Genomic DNA, 18055 nt, shown 5'->3' with positions numbered 1-18055 from the left:
TTTTTCTGATAAACTATGAGTTTCACTTTGTAGTGTATTTTTGTAGGTTTCATAGATTTTGAAAGTAACTATAGTAAGTAATCTGATATCATTTTACATGCAATAATCAGTAATGTAATCAGATTACAATTTTAAAGTAGTAATTAGTAATCTGTAGTGGGCTCCTTTTTTGAGTAATTTACCCAACACTGGCATATATAAATGTAATTATAAATGGTTAAAATGATAACTCCAAATTTGTGTCAGGATGCATCCTACCAACATTTTGTTGATTATTTTCCATTTACAAAATGTCCTGTTGTGTTTCATTACTTAATTATTTGCTGGGCTTTATGGCTGAGAAGCAGTTTTAAAATCTTCGTACAAGATATCAAAATCTGAATAGAATATTTGCACACACAAAAAAAGAAAGTAGAATCAGTCAGTATCATTGGAATTGTTTCAGTAACTTGAAGCATGTTTTAAACACTTTATGACAAACTTTTTTCTGTCAGATGAGTCTTTTTTTCAAGTTCAGTGATTGCTGTTCAGTTACTGACAGTTAAAAACAAAATACTGTATACACATAGTAAAATGGTAAAATTCATTCAAATTATTGGAGATCTCAAATATCTGTTTTATTTATGTATGTTGCATGCATACGTCTAGAAGAAACACTTAGAAATAGCCTATGAATAGGAAATGCTGATAAATGACAAAATTTTATATATATATTTATATATTTGGAATGTTTTATTAAAAATAAACGTGTTCAAAAATAGAATTTTACAGAAAGCACAAGCAACTATCAATTCCATACACACACACACACACACACACACACAGACAAAAATGGGGAATTTCACAATACAGGCAGGCAGCACTTCTGTTTGATTGTGTGAAATAAAAATGCCGTTTTTCATCCCTGTCATAAAGTACATCTCAGTTCTTAAAAACGAACCTCATCTAAAAGCATTTGTGTGCTTGGGTTAGACGCCAAGCCTATTCTCAGTACACTTAAAGAGTACTAAGATACGAGTTATGAGATTAAATAAAACTGTAATCTAAACACAACACCATAATCCTTAGCAATAAACAACTTTTTACAGTGCTTAAGGAAGTCTTCTGTCTTTTTCCCCAGGTTGGGGGGGGGGGTGTATGGGCATACCAAGTACAAGTTGGTGTTGAAGTTGAGTTAGTATATCTGAAGAGATGTGCTGTGATGAATGAAAGTTGGAAAATACTGCTGAGGGTTTGTGTTCTGAATAGAATTGTCCTTCAGAAGTTCTTTTAGAGGTGTTTCTTGTTTGGTAAACTCAAGGCTCCGGACACACAGTATGGAATGATGCTGACGGTGACCAGCGGAACAGTGGCACTCTTACAGAATGAGAGCAGATAGAAGAGTGCAGCTGTGTGTGTCGGTGGCTTGATGGAGTCGAAAAGGTGGAGCAGGAGGAGAGAGCTGAGCATGCAGCCAATCCTGAAGGAGGTGCTGGTGCTTTTCTTGCTTTCGGTATAGAGTGGTGAATGTAGGCCCAGACCCAGACCGAACAAGGTGCCCATGTTACGCAGTAGGCTGGCGAATGGCGTCGAGTCCATGTGGACCCAGGCTGGGTTCACACACCATTTCTGAGCTTTTTCTAGAGTCCACAGCAGATCCACACCTAAAGCTTTCAAGAGAACATAAAAGCCTACAGCAAAAATGAGCAGGAACATAGTGATTTTGATGTACTTCTGAAGGCTGGTGTAGTAGATCCACCTTTGCCTGTTGAAGACTTCAGCCACGATCATACCTGTGAAGAATACAGGACATTTAAGTTCTGCATAGTCTTGCTCAGACTTTCCACATGACATGTACCGATTCTATTGAGAACTGACCTGTAATTACACCAGCAATGACCTGATGAGGGAAATGGGCAGCAAGGAAAACCCTGGAGAGACAAACGCAGATCTGAATGGTCCAAAAAAGAGTCCAGAGGGTGCCACGCAAATACCTGGAACATTGAAGAGAAAACATGATAACATGAAAGCTGCATCGATACCAATACTTATTGGTATTGAGTACCTGTCTGATACACTGCTCATTTACTCAAACTCATAAATGTTCTTATACGGTGTCATGCTATGCTATGTAATTTGAAAAAATATGAAGAAGAGAAACTACAGTACATGTAACTACAGTACAAGCAACCTGATAAAGCATCTTAAACATAAAACACTTGAGGAGTTCTTTGCTAGCTGCACATGGCAACCACTAACAACCTGGCTCTCTTATCTAGTATGCTATTCTTGGGGAGGAAGACAGGCAGAACGAGGGATTCTGACACAATGATGACAATAAAACTATACTTAGCTGGAAAGAAGTGACCCATAACTAATGTAGTAATTCACTTTATTTTAAATAAACAAGATAACATTATAGTGAACCTAGCCTAGTAACCTTAGTGCATGCACTTTTCATGGCCACTATTTAAACCAGGGACACATAAGCAGAGCTAAATTAAATGTTCCTTGATATCCCTGATTGCTTAATACTAAGTTTGGTATCATTACTCAGACTGTAAAGTTTTTCTGTGCTGTCTACATGACGCTAAGTGTCTGTCCATTGTTATAGCTTTGAATGTTGTTAGAATTATTATAGCTATGCAACTTCATTGCTTCTTGTTCTGGACTGGGCAAATATCCACTGTCCATATGACCCATATGTTTGACTGTTTACTGTATTGTTATTTTCTTTTATTGTAAAGTGTCCTTGATCTGTGGAAAGGCTCTATACAAATTAAACATATTATTATAATATAATTATATAAGTGCATTCCTATTTTAATTTAAACCAAATGTGAGATTAATATTCCATTAGAAAGTGATATCTGATATTAATTAAAGATTCTTACAGTGCCTTAGTGGAACATGTCTTCTTTTTGCTTAGCATGATGGTGAGGATGGAGGTGACCATGGCATAGTAAACTCCAGCTGCACCCATAGCATGACCCGATGGACTACCTGCATCAGCCAAATGAGTAAAACACACACTGTGATTGGGATCAAATCAAACCCATGTCACACTCATCAGGTTCAATCTGTTTATCTATTGTAGCAAGCTATACTTGGCATGAGACCCCAGCTGAAGTGTGTATTGTGTACTAGACGTTTATGCTTTAGAGTAAAGTAAAATGGTTTGTGGAGTGGACGCACCTGGGCCTGTCTCGCAGGTCATGGGAAATTGTTCGATGTGCGGCACAGACATGTTGCTGTAGTAAGGTGTCTCGTGGACCCACCAGTAGGGCCGCTCTCCAAATAGTATCCTTCAGTTCACAAAATAGAAAAGGGCCAACAAAAGCAAATCAGTACTGTATGCAAGCCATGCAATCTAGATGTTTTCCTAAATGTGAAAAAAGTGCTTTATTTGCTTAAGAAGATCATACAGGAAAAATGTCATCACAGTGATTTCAGAATATTTTTTTTTGTAATATATAAAGTAACACTTAATGTACATTTTTATATACATATACTTTATATACACTTTATATACATTTTTGTAATATGACAATTGCCAGCCACATTATTTGTTTAAAAAGTTTAAAAATATTAATTTCAATTATTAATAATTATATAAATATTATAGCTCCCTGGCATAGGCCCCAGGTTTCCCCGTGATCCTGAAGGAAGGATAAGTGGTATAGAAGATGGTTGGATGGATATAAATATTATATATTTTATATTACTAAAATAAATGTTTTTCTAACAATTACTCACAAAAATAAGAGCAGAAATATTTTCATAAATAACAAATCATTTTATATATATATATAAAAAATGTATATAATCAGTTCATTATGCCATACCATTTGAAGACAAGGTTGAGCCAATCCCCAATCACGGCCACCCAGATTAGCTTGATGCCCACAGATGCCCTCAGGTGGAACCAAATGGGGAAGAAGATGAAGAAGGTGTTGCGCAGGTCAGCAGCGAAGGAGACGAAAAGGAACCAGCCCTGTGCGTCTTTGTAGTGAGTCTGTAGATACTGTGTGGAGCTCACACCATAGCCATGCATAGCATCCATCAGCGTGTTCATTCTGACAACGTTCTTCTTCAACCAAATCTGCCTGTTGATTACAGAGAGAGAGAGAGAGAGAGAGAGAGAGAGAGAGAGAGAGAGAGAATACTGATAGCCTTGATCATGCTGGCTCTGGGCTTTATATCAGCAGGCCCACCAGCTGAACGCATGGACAACACTGATCTTTGGACCTTGCACATGTGTAATAAAACAGAGGGGACAGAGAAAAAAGTTAGATACAGTTAGCAAACACCTTGTTTGTTGGAAAGCTGACAGGACATAAACAAGTTAAGGGGAGGAAAAGAAATTACAGGACTCCAACTTGGTTTGAACCCAGAAAATGAGGACACATTATCACTCACCATTAGTTATCATGCATTTTCAGTGACATTTTAAATTAGTTGAAAAGATTTCTAATTACGAAGGTTGTAATATTATTTACATAAAGTTTTCTGATTACAGTTATTGTGTCCTGCAGACCCTCAAATGAACCTTTTCAAATGTTTCAAATTAACTTTTATTATTTTATATATTTCTCATGTATATTTAGTTGCTCACTATGCATTACTATGTGCAGTATGGAGTGGCATCTACATCTTTAACCAACTGATTTTACTATATAACTCTTTGAGTTAAAGGCCATGCCTGAAAGTCCTTTATCTCCATTTTGTCCTAGTTTTGTATCACTCCTGCAATCTCTGTTGGATCTTCAGATGTACTAACTAGGAAGTGCAGAGCAAAAGTCCTCCAAAAGTCTGGGTTCTTTTCACAGCAGTTTTGTATTCATTCCTCAAGTCTTGGGGATTCATTCAAAATATGTTCTGCACTCTGAACAGCAGCGCTATAACATATTCTCTTTTTATGTTGTACTAAGCAAAGGTGATTGGATTTATATAATCTTGAAGAAGTTTTTCCACTCAGTCAGTAAAAGTGATGGAGTGACACACTTCTAAAATGACCTGGAACACTAAAAGCTTGTTATAGCCATATTCTTTTAGTTGCCCTAGATGCTTCTGGAATATGTCAAACCTTGTGTATATAACAAACTACAACCTGAGGTTTCAGTGTTCAGTCATTTTTATTGAGACTTGAAAATAATTATCATGTATATTAGCAACAAAGCTTTCAGTCTTTGGCAATCAGTTAGTATTGATTTGCATTCAACTGTTTGAGAAAACAGAGGTGGCACTTTTCAGTCATTTTGTAGCATATATCAGCATTGTTACTGAGAGTAACAGTAACTGAGAGAAAGGCAGCACAGTTTGCAAATAGCACTGAAACAATCTAAGCAAATAAATGTTATTTAATTATTGCATTTTTTTATTTAAATGAATGTGTATATTTTGTTGTGAACTTATTTTATGATTATGTAAAGTTATATAAAATATAATGAATATATGAAAGCCAACCTCTTATATTTAATGCTGAAAAAATCTATCCAACAGAAACCTCTTTTGTTTGGTTTAATGACATCATATGACGTCATACTCTGTGTGTCACAACCAATCATCTTACCCCATGTTTTTGCTATCAGTCCTGGCCCCCTTCACCATCACAGCGGGTGGAAAGGTCATGGACCCTGAAGACTCCTGGATACAGCAGGAGCCATGTAAACATGATGATCCAGCCTTGAATAAAGTCCAGCTAGAAGGGGCAAGAGAAATGTGAAAAAGAGGTAAAACCACCAAGTCTGCACGCTTCATTCACCATCATCTGTGCTTCAGTGATTGTGCTGGGATAAGCACCCAGCCTTTGCTGTCACTGAGTCATGGATCTGCTCCATAGTTGGGGGGTGAGCCTGGCGGTCTATTTGCAAAAAGAGTACATTGCCTATGACAGTTGGTTTCAGCTGATTTCCTATGGGGCAGACCTCCACACCACCTTCTATGTCTTCTTCCCCATCTGGTTCCACCTGAAAAGGGACGTTGGCATCAAGCTCATCTGGGTGGGTGTGGTTGGGGACTGGCTTAACCTGGTGCTAAAATGGTAAGAGCTTCTGAAATTAGGATACATGTTTAGACTATTGTTCAAACTGTTCTGCATCTCAGTAAGCATTTGTTTTACAGGGTTCTTTTTGGAGAAAGGCCTTACTGGTGGGTTCATGAGACCAGGTTTTATGGCACTGAGTCAGCGCCTGCTCTCAGGCAGCTTTCCATCACATGCGAGACTGGACCAGGTTTAATGCATGACATGCTCTTCAATACTCCTGATTACTATATCTTCATATATCTTAATATATCTTCATAATAATATTGATTCATATTGCATGGTCTGTCGATTTTCTTGTTGTAAATGGTTGTGCAACTCAGATAGCAATTAATATACTAATCTGACTAGATGATGTCTTGTATTGGGTTATCTTAATGCTATACCCTATGGACTACATTTGAAATCAGTCCATTGATAATTCGTTGATAGGAATAAATCATTGACCTGAATTAAACTGGTATGGTTTAACACTCCCTCCTTCTCCTCCTTTGGCCCTTTGTATAGCACTGATCTTATCTTGACAAACAGTGTAAGGCAGTTGTGGTCATATTGTTTACTATGCATTCCCTGATTCTTTGCTAGGAGACAACTGCTTAAATTCATTCACAAATTTTGCATCCCTATTTGCATGTATGACACATGGAACTCATTTCACAACTTATTTTTTGCATTTGCATGTCCTATGTCTATCCATCATCTGACTAAAAAGAATCCAAAGAAAAGAAACATTTCTTTACAAGTTTAAAAATCAAACTGTAGACAGTACTCATGTCTAAAAGACTCTGCTTGATTTTTTTCCTTTAAGGAAGTCCTTCTGGTCATGCAATGGGCTCTGCTGCAGTAGGGTATGCAATGATCACATCATTGCTATCCATTGCTGCTCAGAGAAAACCTCCTGCTTTGCTTTACTGGTGAGTTTTTAGACAAGGCAGGCAAGTGTAAATATCTAAAAACTTCACTTGAGATTTTTTCTATTATTGCCTATATATACTTTTTTTTATTCCTGTCAGACTAAAGGCTTCAGCATAATGCAGAGATGACGTCTGCAAGGGCTGCATGAAGAAGAAACCACTTATGCGTGCTTATAAGCTTCCATATTCTCTGACTTTTTTTGTACTGGCCATTGCATACAAGTGCTCCAGTATTGCTGGTGGCACTATAAAATAATCATGACAATTTCCATGAAGAAGATCCCTGCTCCATCATCCAAATCAATCCAAATCATCCAACTTGTAATGAATTGGCTTTGCCAATTTTTAAAGCTGCATGTGCATGATGTTATTGTGCAATAATTATCATATTGTTTGTAGAAGTCAGCCAAACATCATCTCTGCATAAAGTTCAGTATTCTGAGGCCTTACGCTGTTAAGTTTTTGATGATATATAGCACAAATTTGACACATTATCTACCACCAGGCTTTTACAGATGGTGCTATGGGTGCTGTTGGGCCTGGTGGAGCTGTTTGTCTGCATGTCTCGTGTTTATGTTGCTGCCCACTTCCCCCACCAGGTTATATGTGGAGTTATCTTAGGTGGGTGGACAGTTCTCCACTGCTTGACATTGTTATTCTTTACATCATCTAAGCCATGTGGCTTTGATATATCATCAAACAAACTCTTGTCTTCTGATGCCAGGTATCATTGTAGCTGAGATATTCTCAAGACAGCAGTGGATTTACAACACCAGCCTGAAGAGGTACTTCAGCATCACTCTGTTCCTGCTCGTTTTTACCGTGGGCTTTTATGTTCTCTTGAAGGCTGTAGGTGTGGATCTGTTGTGGACTCTGGAAAAAGCTCAGAAATGGTGCGTGAATCCAGCCTGGGTCCTCATGGACACGACACCATTCGCCAGCCTGATGCGCAACATGGGCACCTTCTTTGGTCTGGGCTTGGGCCTCCACTCACCACTCTATAACAAAAGCAAGAAGAACACCAGCACACCATTCAGAATAGGCTCTATTGTAATATCATTAATTCTTCTGCAGCTCCTGGACTTTTTGACCTTCCCTTCGGATAACCATATAATATTTTACATTCTGTCATTCACAAAGAGTACTGTTGCCCTTTTAGTTCCCACCATACTTGTTCCTAGAGGTTTGTCCTTGTTTTTACAGGAAAGTAAAGTTGAAAAGTTCTCATAGATAAATATTTCAGGGGTTGACAGTGGTGAATGATAAATGCTCAGTCTGAAGGTCAGTATATTGCTATATATATGTATATATGTTCAACAGTGATTCAGCTCAGGTACTTCTCCAGCATCAGGCTTCAAACTTCCATGTTTGTTGAAAATACTTCAGAGGCCAAGTAATGAACATGTATTGTATAGTATTTAAAGGTTTACACTACTGGTGCCTAAGAACTTTTCAGCCAAGCCCATTCTGAGACCTTCTAACATCTCAAGCAATGTTCCATTTATTTTCTGTGAAGGACTTAAGCTTTGTATGTGAAAAAGACCGGACTGAAGGTCTTCTGTATCTACTCCAAGGTCACCTTACTAGATTTTTAAGAACCAATTAATGACCAGTTGTTGTGTAAGAGTGGTTTGTTTTGGTTAACTTCAGTTGGAATGATATCTCATTCCATATCTTCTGAATGAGTCTGGCCCATTCATTACAAATTGACTATTTTTCAGAAAACATGTTCAAAGGTCATTCTGTCAGCTCTTGCACTCTGTACTACTCAATGAAGATAGTGTTCTATACGTGTGGGATTGTACAATGCTGAGTTACTAATTGCCATCTGAGCCATGCAAGTCCAACAGTTACAACTGCATATCTTGTAGATGTAGATTTTAGAGATTATGGAACTGTTCGGTGTAACGCATAAAGCTTAAATGATCTGTGCATTTATGTGTAGAAATAAATAAGGTGTCATCCTGAAGAGAAATGTACATTTTAAAAAATGTGTTATTCTATTGTTACTTGGGGAAAAGGCATAGCACAGTTTGGTGATTTCCCTGCTCTCACACACCTAATAAATCCGGCAATCAATAGCTAAAGACTTAAATCAGCTTTGAGCATTAAAATGACCAATCTGTTTTGGATCCCTAACATAAGCGGTCCTTTATGCTTGGATGAAACTTTTTTCCTTTCGACTAATTATGTATTGCTATGTTGTTGTATATTAAACCAAACTCTTTGCTTAACTGATAAAAAGCATCCATGTCATCTATGCCTGCAATAGTGTGTTCATTATTATAATTATTATTATTATTATTATTATTATTATTATTATTATTATTATTATTATTTCTTTTTTATTTATTTATTTATTTATTTATTTATTTATTCATGTGTTATTTCAATGTGTTAATATTTAATAGTACATATGTGTCCAAATTTTTGGTAGAAATTGCAGGGTTTTATTGACTGAAAATTAGTAAAGTAAAACTTTCTACATATAATATGAAAGAATAATGTACTATCTAATGGTAAGCCACACTAGGTATAAAAAAGAGATCATGTGCCATTCAGCATTTTTAAATGGATCATGGGGTTTGCAAAACTGACTGCTCTTGCTTATTTAACGATTCAGAAAGACATCAAGTTCCATTATAAGTAAAATAATTAATGCACTCCTGCAAGCATGTTGAGGCGGGTAGGAATGGTGTATTATTATAGCATACCATAGCAGTGGTATTGAAGTAATAGAGCAGATGACTAAATTGAGTGTAATGAAGAAAAAAAACCAGAACCACATTACACTTCTCTATAATTGATATTAACGGACATCGCGGTAATTACTATCATTAACTCAGTCTCAAAAAAATCCAAATATTTTCACTTGTTTTGCACATTGCAAATCCCTCTCTAAGTACATTTTCATAATGAGAACCACAATTAAACATTAACTGCCTTGTTGTTCTCTTTTAGCCCTTTCCCTCCACTGCAGCTCTTGAGCAGAACATTTTGTTTGTGCCACTGGAAGACCTAAGGATCAGCACTGTGTTACATCACAGACTGTGCAAACAGGCTTATCAATGTTTTGCATTCCTGCATGAAGGCTACATGCACAATGCGAACCAAACAGTGTTTTTTATATATAATATTATAATAAATACTAAAATAATTATTGGCTCAGGCCCAATAAGATATTGCAAGACAGGAATAGAGACAGGAAAAGCAGAATCTAATTAAATGTGCTAATTATACTACTAGAGAAATTCCCCCATTGCAAAAGGTAAAGGTCTAGCGACTTTTCAAATAGGTCAGTCTGTCCCCTAGCCATGTATTGCTATTTCTCTCTTTTGCATATTGTATCCTTATTATTTTGTTATCACTGCTGACCTTCCTTTGTGCACTCCTCTGGCTCCTCTGTGCTGTGGTACTGGAAGTCTGTCAATGGGCTAGCGGAGTTTATTTAATAACTGCTAGACTCGACTGCATTAATGCTATTAGAGTGGGCACACATTAACTGTCATTTGCAAGAGCTGACGTAGTTGGAAGTGCGATGTCATGTCCCTATAAAAGCTGTGAAAGGTCAGTTGAGCAACAGCGGTCAGCAACCACTGGATGCTGAGCACATTAATGGATGTTAGGACGCTTCTTTATTCACAGTAAGGGTATGTTTTCTCTTTCGCCATTAATTTTCTTTCATAGTGACCAGGGATATGAAACATTACAGGGAACAAAAACAAACAAACAAACAAACACACACACAATATATATATATATATATATATATATATATATATATATATATATATATATATATATGTGTGTATATATATATATATATATGTATATATATATATATATATATATATATATATATATATATATATATATATATATAACCATTAACAAAATCGCAAGCAACAAATCATGCTGCAAAGTAGAAGGATGTTCTGATAATGTAAAAAATAAATTCATTTATACCCAGGCTTCCTATAAGCAGAATAGGCTATCATACATAAAGAACATTATTAATCGTTCTTTTGTTTAATTATAACAGTTTCCAACTAAAAAGGGGCATGGACTGCTGGAACAGAAATTTTAAAAAATATAATTTCTGTCCAGAACAAACCAAAAACAAAAATTTTATAATTTCTGATCCTTGATAGTAACACTAACAGTATGCTACAAAATGACATTTATACAAAGTGTAGAATGTTTATGAACAACATTGTTTATAGAAATTTATTACACAGATTAGTGTTGAATGTCTTTACAAAACATTTTTGTAGAAAAAAACATATAAATAACAATGTGGCCAGATATGAACAACCAAAGAATTTAATAACAATTATACCACAGCACTGTTGAATTCTCAAATGTGATTGGTTTATATACAGTGTACAGGTTTATATTAATGCAGTTGTTCTAACATACTATGGTTTCTATAGTAACAACGTACACCAGGAGTTGTATGGTGGACTTTCCTGATTAAAAATGTGTGTAATGGTTGAAAGTTTTATTTCACATTTTTGGAAGCAGTCTCAAATGTCAGGGCTATGTAACAGTAAAATTATAAACTGAAGCTGGACAGAAAGCTTTATGCATCGCGATTTAGCGGTAACATGACAAGCAGCTTTTTGTCTTATTAACTTCAAGAGACAAAATAATGAGATGCAAGTAAAAAAAAGAGGAAATGACTGTTTATTGTTTACTTATTTCAATGTTCAATAACATGCAAAGTAACTATAAATGGATAAAAACGAAGAATGTCACGTTCTTTAATAAATTAGGAAAATGTTGTGAATTGCTGCGGTATAAGAGAAATAAAACACTTTGTGACATGCTATTATCAAAAAATAACTTTGGGGTGGTAACATTACACATTGTTGATTATTTTTCTATAACAGCACATCTCATAAGTGTTAATCTTTAAATAATACATGTTCTTTCAGTGAGCTGGTTTCCAGAGCCTTGTGGAGAATGAAAAACAATCTGAAAAAGAATATGTAATTTAAAAAGTGCTTTAGACATTAAGAAGATGAGATTTTTTTCAGAGTAAAGACTTACCTTAGGAAGAAGGAGTCACTCAGTCACTCTGTGAAGTTAATCATGTGTTTTTTTATTATTATTTTGTTTCAATATTAACCTCCAGAAATATATCAAATGTTAAAACCAGTGCTTTGAATGTACTTACATCAAGGTCAAGGTCATCCATGCTGGGTGGCTCTCCTTTCTGTTTCATATCAGACAGCATCTATGTTTAAAAACAGCAATAAACCAAATTGTGTATAATTAACGCATATTCAATACACTATTTATCTCACTATGTCCTGAGATTCAAGACATAAATCATGTGTGCTGTTTTGTGCAAAGTGTGTGGTTCAGATTATATTCTGTGTCCTTGTAAACAGTTTTAGATAAAATGTCTAAAGCTAATAAATTTAAGTTTGTAAAAAGCAAGCTGAAGTGCAAGCAGTGATGAGGAAGTGTACTCACATCCATGTACTGTTCAAACTCTGCCTGGCCATCTTCCTCCTCGTGTTCCCAGTCTCTCCAGTTATCGAAGTCTACTGATAGCCAGGCTGGCTGTGACGATCAGGACAGCAACACAGTGCTTAGCTTCATTTCTAAACACTTAGTGATGGATATTCTTTAATGCTAATATGTATAGTTATTAGTTGTTTTTTGTGAAGGATGAATGTTCACATTAGTTTTTTTAATTATTATTATTGTTGACATACACCCCAGTGTAAATCCATATAATCCATTTTATTTGTTTGTTTTTTTTGCCCTCCAGAAAATCACTTCCACCCAACACTCACTACATTCACGCTGGTACTGTATGTCTTCACCAAACATTCATTTATTTCCAGCATACACCTTATCCTGATCAGGATTGCAGTGGATATGGAGGCTATCCCAGGAATTGTTGGATGTGAGGCGGGAATAGACCCTGGACAAACATTCATATTTACGGGCAATCTAGCATAGCCAATCCACCTACATGCATGTTTTTTGGAGGTGGGAGGAAACCAGAGAACCCAGAGGAAACCCACACAGGCACATAGAGAACACTGTAGTGTGAAACACTACACAGACAATAACCCAAGGTCACGATTGAACCAGGGACTCTGGATGATTCTTCACAAAGCATTGTAGCAAAAATTCAGAAATTCATAAACTTTTCATTAGTGTTACCTTGGCTGTGTCTTTCGTCAGACGAGGCCAGGCTACATTGTCCTTCATTTTTCTTATCAGAACATTAATGGTCCGGTCATATACCTTTTCCCTGGAATCCTAAAAGACAAAAACAAACAGAAATTTTACATGATACATCATTATAAAGCAAATTATGCTTTTTTCATGGCAGTAAAATGTTGTCTCAAATGGTAGTTCTTATTCATTTTATACTACAGCACTGTTGAATTCTCAATTCTGATTGGTCAGAATGTGTTGATTAGTTTTCCATAACAGCACAGTTCAGACAACAGTTCCAGATGCAAAACAAATCATGGGTTCATATTAACACACTTGTTCTAATACATTATGATATATATATATATATATATATATATATATATATATATATATATATGTATATATATATATATATATATATATATATATATATATATATATATATATATATATATATATATATATATACTGTTATACAATCCCAATTACAAAACAAGTTGGGAGAGTATGGAAACTGAAAAAAAATAATAATAATAATTTAAAAATAAATAAATAAAGAGTAATTTGAAAAAGCAGTTGGTTAAGTTTAGCAAATGGAATTGTCCCCCATTCATCCATTATGCATCTCTTCAGCTGAACTGTATGGGGCCTTCATTGCCTTATTTTGAACTTCATAATGCACCACACATTCTCAATCAGAGACAGGTCAGGACTGCAGGCAGACCATGCTAGCAGCTGCACTCTCTGCTTACGCAACCATGCGCTTGTAATCTGGGTAGAATGTGGTTTGGCGTTGTCCTGCACTGGATGGCAGCATATGTTTTTGCTGTTCACTGTTCTACTACTGTCCATTTCAGATGAGACTGAGCCCAGAGAAGTCTTCTGGACAGTGTTGATGTATGGCTTCTGCTTTGCATTTGTGGATGCAGCGGTGAATTGTGTTGACTGACAAAAGGTTTACCAAAGTGTTTCCGAGCCCATGCCAGGATATCCATTACAGACTCATGACGGTTTTTAAAACAGTGATGTCTGCGAGATCCCCGATGACGTGCATTCAGAAGTGGTTTTCGGCCTTGCCCTTTACGCACCGAGATTTGACAGGATTCCTTGAATCTTTTAATTATATTGTGCACTGTAGAAGGTGAAATGCCCAAAATCCTACCGATTTATCTTGTGAATGTTGTTCTTAAAGTGTTGGATTTTCTGATGATGCATCTGTTGGCAGATTGGTGAGCCTCGACCCATCCTTGCTCTTGAAGGACTAGGCCTTTTTTGGAGGTACCTCATCTACTATGATTAGACGATTGCCTCACCTGTTTCACATCACCTTCTTATTTCAACTTGTCACATTGCTATTAGTCTTAAATTGCCCCGTCCCAACTTGTTTGGAACATGTTGCATGCATCAATTTCAAAATAAATGTTTATCTTCAAAAAACTATGCAGTACATTTTCAAATCACTCCTCTTTGTTTTTATTAGCATTTTCCATACTGTCCCAACTTTTTTCGGAATTGGGGTTGTTTTACATTATAGTATTTGTATGGTGGATGCTCTACATAAACAGATTAAAAATGTGTCTCATTGTGGGTATGGTGGAATTTTCTGTGAAGAGACATTTAACATTTTTGGCTTTAGGAGTCTTCAAAGTCAGTGCTTCGTAACGGTCAGAGGTAAATAAGTAACTTTCAGTTATCTGGCATGGGAAAGTCTTCAGGATGGAGCATTTTGCACTTTCTCATTTTTCCGTAATATGACAAGCTGCATATTTGTCTAATTTGAGGACAGAGGGCTGATGAGGAAACAACTGTTTATAGCTGTTATAACGTAAGTTATAACAGGGACTACTGTGATGAGCATTTAGGATGGATGCCTAACTATAATATTGCAATTGTTGTCAAATTGCCGTAGGAATAAAACACTTCAGTATGTGATGGTATAAGAAAATTATAAACTTTGGGGTGATAACAGTAAATATGCTTTGTGTCAGGCTGCATCACACCACCTACAGCCACATGCCCTATGCTGTTTTATTCTGCACTGGCTTCAGAAGTCAACTGCTTGTCAACACATAGCAATGAAACAGCCAGTCTTGTATGATCCTGCAGGGTCGAAAAGTCCAACTGCACCACCAAGGAGCCAAAGACTGTGTCATTACTAACAATAGTTAAAAAATAAATAAAAATTATAAAATGATAATGTTTTTGGGATAAGATATTTATATACACTCTGGGACACATTTATGTACGCTATTTTTGTCACAAAAGTCTTGCGGAACATTTGAAGTTAAGACTTCCTTCATGTTAATACACCTAATACTGCTTCCTGACATCCTGTCTATCACCACTGAGAGCAAGTAAAACTGGAATAAAATTTACATGCTGTGTGTAAAAGACTGTCTGCATGTTTACCCCCAGAAATCTGAAATAAAAAGCTATTTTGTACTTGGCTGCATATTTTTCTATCTTCTTTATCTACTAGTTAACTTAACTATGTACTGTATTTACTCATTGTTAAATGAAAAATGCTAAATTTCATGCACTTTCATGTGTTCTTGAGTAATAAATATTAAGAAAATCAAAAAATATTATTTTTTAAAATAAATTTAAATAAGTTAGTAAATAAAAACATCTGAATTTTGAATGTAGATAAATTCCATTGCTCAGGACAAGCAGTTGAAGCCATGCTGCAAAAATAAATATGAAATAGCATTTAAGACATTTGGCAGACACCCTTATCCAGAGCAACTTACTTTTATTTATACAACTGAGCAGTTAAGGGCCTTGATCAAGGGCCCAACAGAGGCAGGCTGGTGGGATTTCAACTCATAACCTTCCAATCAGTAGTGTAGTGTTAACTACCCCTGAGCTACCACTGTTCATTTGGGTTGACCTAACTGAATGCTGTCAAGGAGCATTTGTGCACAATGAATTAATTATTTACATGACTTTACATAACAAAACTGCTGAAGCACAGGTTTGTGAGCTTACGTTTTTGTGCACTCGATCATAAAATTCGATTTCATTATAAATGTTGTTGTCGTCGTCGTCTTTGCAGCTGTAAAACAAAGACGTAAATGAATGAATTATTAGATGAACTGTCATTAACTATTTGCATGAATATTTAAGCTTCTATGTAAAGTCAGAAGTTGCTATATGGTGCCTTGCATAAATATTACAACCTGGAACTGAAATGGACTTAATTGGGACTTACTGTCATAAAGGCTTGAGACTGGAGCAGACGTTCACCTTCCAGCAAGACTGAAGTTGTTCAAAAACTGAAAACTAAGATCCTGAATGTGTAGTATATGTCTCAGTCAAAGCCCAGGATTGACAATCTGTGGCAAGACTTGAAATTTGCTTTTTATAAACAGTCTCCATCCAATCCAAAAGAGCATATCAGGATCCAGATGTGTAAAGCATATATAGTATATCCCAGAAGATTTGCAGCTATAATTGTAGCCAGTAGTGGTTCTACCAAGTATTTACCCAGAGGGGTGATTATATATATATATATATATTGCATCTTGAACAAATCAATGTTCTGAAACTGGGGAATAACCAAGAGTTTTTAATTAATTACAATGGTGGAAATCACAACCCACCATTAACAAAGTTATTATATTTATTATTGGGTTCTTTTTGTTGTTATAGACTGTTTCACTGGTCACTTGAATTGAAATTCAATAACTCCAAACCAAGTTGTCATATAACTAATTTCAACTTGGATGTAATGTGCTCTGTTGGTGGAAAGTTCAGGAATAAAAAGCTATATAGCTCTACTTAACAAAATAGTATTGTGCACATTTAAATAATGTTCAGGAAAGAAATCTGAACTAAAGGGGTACCTGGCTACAAGAAAATCTGAGAAATATAAAAACCATATTAAGTCCATTTCAAGTCCAGCTTGTAACGTTACAAAAGGTAGATGTTTTAAAGGGGGGGGGGGGGGTGTTATGCAAGGCACTGCATAGCAATAGGTTCTCACCTTAGGATCATTTTGGTGTCCTGGATGTCGACCTGAACATTTGTTGCTTTCTGAACCAGGAAGTTTATTGTAATGTATTTTTTGCGGTCAAACCACAGTGTTTTTGCTGGTTGACTTTAGGCAAGAAGGAAAGAAAAAACATAAAATATAATTTACACAAATACTTTAAACACTATAAAATACTTAATACCTCATGTCTGTATCATCATTTCAGATTCAGTAACTACACCACTATCTGCACAGTTATTCAGTGAACGCACATGGGCATTCATAATCATGCGGTGTACTCCCCTTTCACACAACACACTAGAGTTTCACCCACCAGTCATCCGGTCTGACAATCGGTGGCATCTTGAGTCTTCAGAGTTCACCGGTGTAGTAGAAATGTTTGGATTCTTTAATGTATAATCCAGTATAATTCTCAGAGCTTTTGCAAATTCTGTATCCACTCTGAGAGTGAGCGCAGTGTGTGTGTGTGTGTGTGTGTGTGTGTGTGTGTGTGTGAAGTGTAGCTCAGTGATCTGGGCTATTTTAGGATGGACAGTATCAGCTGCTAGAGGTGCCTTCTTTGCCCCTCCACCCCATTCCCATTTAAAGGCCTGAGTGGAACAGTCGGGAAAACCACAGCGTTTTCCTTCTGCGTCTGTGTGAATGGGGGGATGGAGAATCTGCCAGAAACTCTAGGGGGAAAATGTTTTCACATCAGGCTTCTCAAGCACCAGCAATGTTTCCAGGCACCCACCAATAACTTTTTTTTTAATGTGTGTGTGTTGTGGGGGGGAGGGGGGGGGGGAGCTTTTATCTCAGCTTTTATTTATCTTTAAAAAAAATATTACATGTAATGAATCTATATAAAATAGCCTGTAATATTGAATACTGTGGGGAAAACAATATAGTTTGCATTTTTAAAAATATATAAAATAGGCAAAAGTTCTGATTGCATAAGCATTC

At 36.2% G+C, this 18055-nt stretch overlaps 3 protein-coding genes across 5 annotated transcripts; 1 reads left to right on the top strand and 2 right to left on the bottom strand.

Annotated features, from left to right (window-relative positions):
* Positions 1 to 569: 569 nt before the first annotated feature.
* g6pc1a.2 (glucose-6-phosphatase catalytic subunit 1a, tandem duplicate 2) lies at positions 570 to 4137 on the bottom strand. Its single transcript, XM_053639981.1, has 5 exons — positions 3825 to 4137; positions 3175 to 3284; positions 2874 to 2982; positions 1858 to 1973; positions 570 to 1772 (listed from the first exon to the last, which is right to left on the bottom strand). Exons 1-5 carry the CDS (start codon positions 4052 to 4054, stop codon positions 1270 to 1272), a joined length of 1068 nt encoding a protein of 355 aa, XP_053495956.1. The 5' UTR covers positions 4055 to 4137; the 3' UTR covers positions 570 to 1269.
* Positions 4138 to 5705: 1568 nt separating this feature from the next.
* g6pc1a.1 (glucose-6-phosphatase catalytic subunit 1a, tandem duplicate 1) lies at positions 5706 to 9192 on the top strand. 2 transcript variants are annotated; one of them, XM_053640092.1, is made up of 5 exons: positions 5706 to 6022; positions 6103 to 6212; positions 6831 to 6904; positions 7413 to 7557; positions 7661 to 9192. In XM_053640092.1, exons 1-5 carry the CDS (start codon positions 5805 to 5807, stop codon positions 8164 to 8166), a joined length of 1053 nt encoding a protein of 350 aa, XP_053496067.1. In that variant the 5' UTR covers positions 5706 to 5804; the 3' UTR covers positions 8167 to 9192. The 2 variants fall into 2 exon arrangements, with proteins under 2 accessions (XP_053496067.1, XP_053496066.1); XM_053640091.1 differs by having other exon boundaries at positions 5707 to 6022; positions 6831 to 6936; positions 7442 to 7557.
* A 1970-nt stretch (positions 9193 to 11162) lies between these two features.
* On the bottom strand, positions 11163 to 17740 carry ptges3l (prostaglandin E synthase 3 like). 2 transcript variants are annotated; one of them, XM_053640094.1, is made up of 8 exons: positions 17427 to 17735; positions 17105 to 17218; positions 16108 to 16174; positions 13120 to 13218; positions 12418 to 12507; positions 12116 to 12175; positions 11989 to 12016; positions 11163 to 11913 (listed from the first exon to the last, which is right to left on the bottom strand). In XM_053640094.1, the coding sequence occupies exons 1-7, from the start codon at positions 17453 to 17455 to the stop codon at positions 12008 to 12010; spliced, it is 468 nt and encodes a 155-aa protein (XP_053496069.1). In that variant the 5' UTR covers positions 17456 to 17735; the 3' UTR covers positions 11163 to 11913; positions 11989 to 12007. The 2 variants fall into 2 exon arrangements, with proteins under 2 accessions (XP_053496069.1, XP_053496068.1); XM_053640093.1 differs by lacking the exons at positions 11163 to 11913; positions 11989 to 12016 and having other exon boundaries at positions 12075 to 12507; positions 17427 to 17740.
* Positions 17741 to 18055: the final 315 nt, after the last annotated feature.

Source organism: Ictalurus furcatus, chromosome 13, assembly GCF_023375685.1.
Source record: "Ictalurus furcatus strain D&B chromosome 13, Billie_1.0, whole genome shotgun sequence".
Classification (NCBI taxonomy): domain Eukaryota; kingdom Metazoa; phylum Chordata; class Actinopteri; order Siluriformes; family Ictaluridae; genus Ictalurus; species Ictalurus furcatus.
The sequence above is the reverse complement of the archived record's forward strand: the minus strand, read 5'-3'. Positions and strand labels throughout refer to the sequence as shown.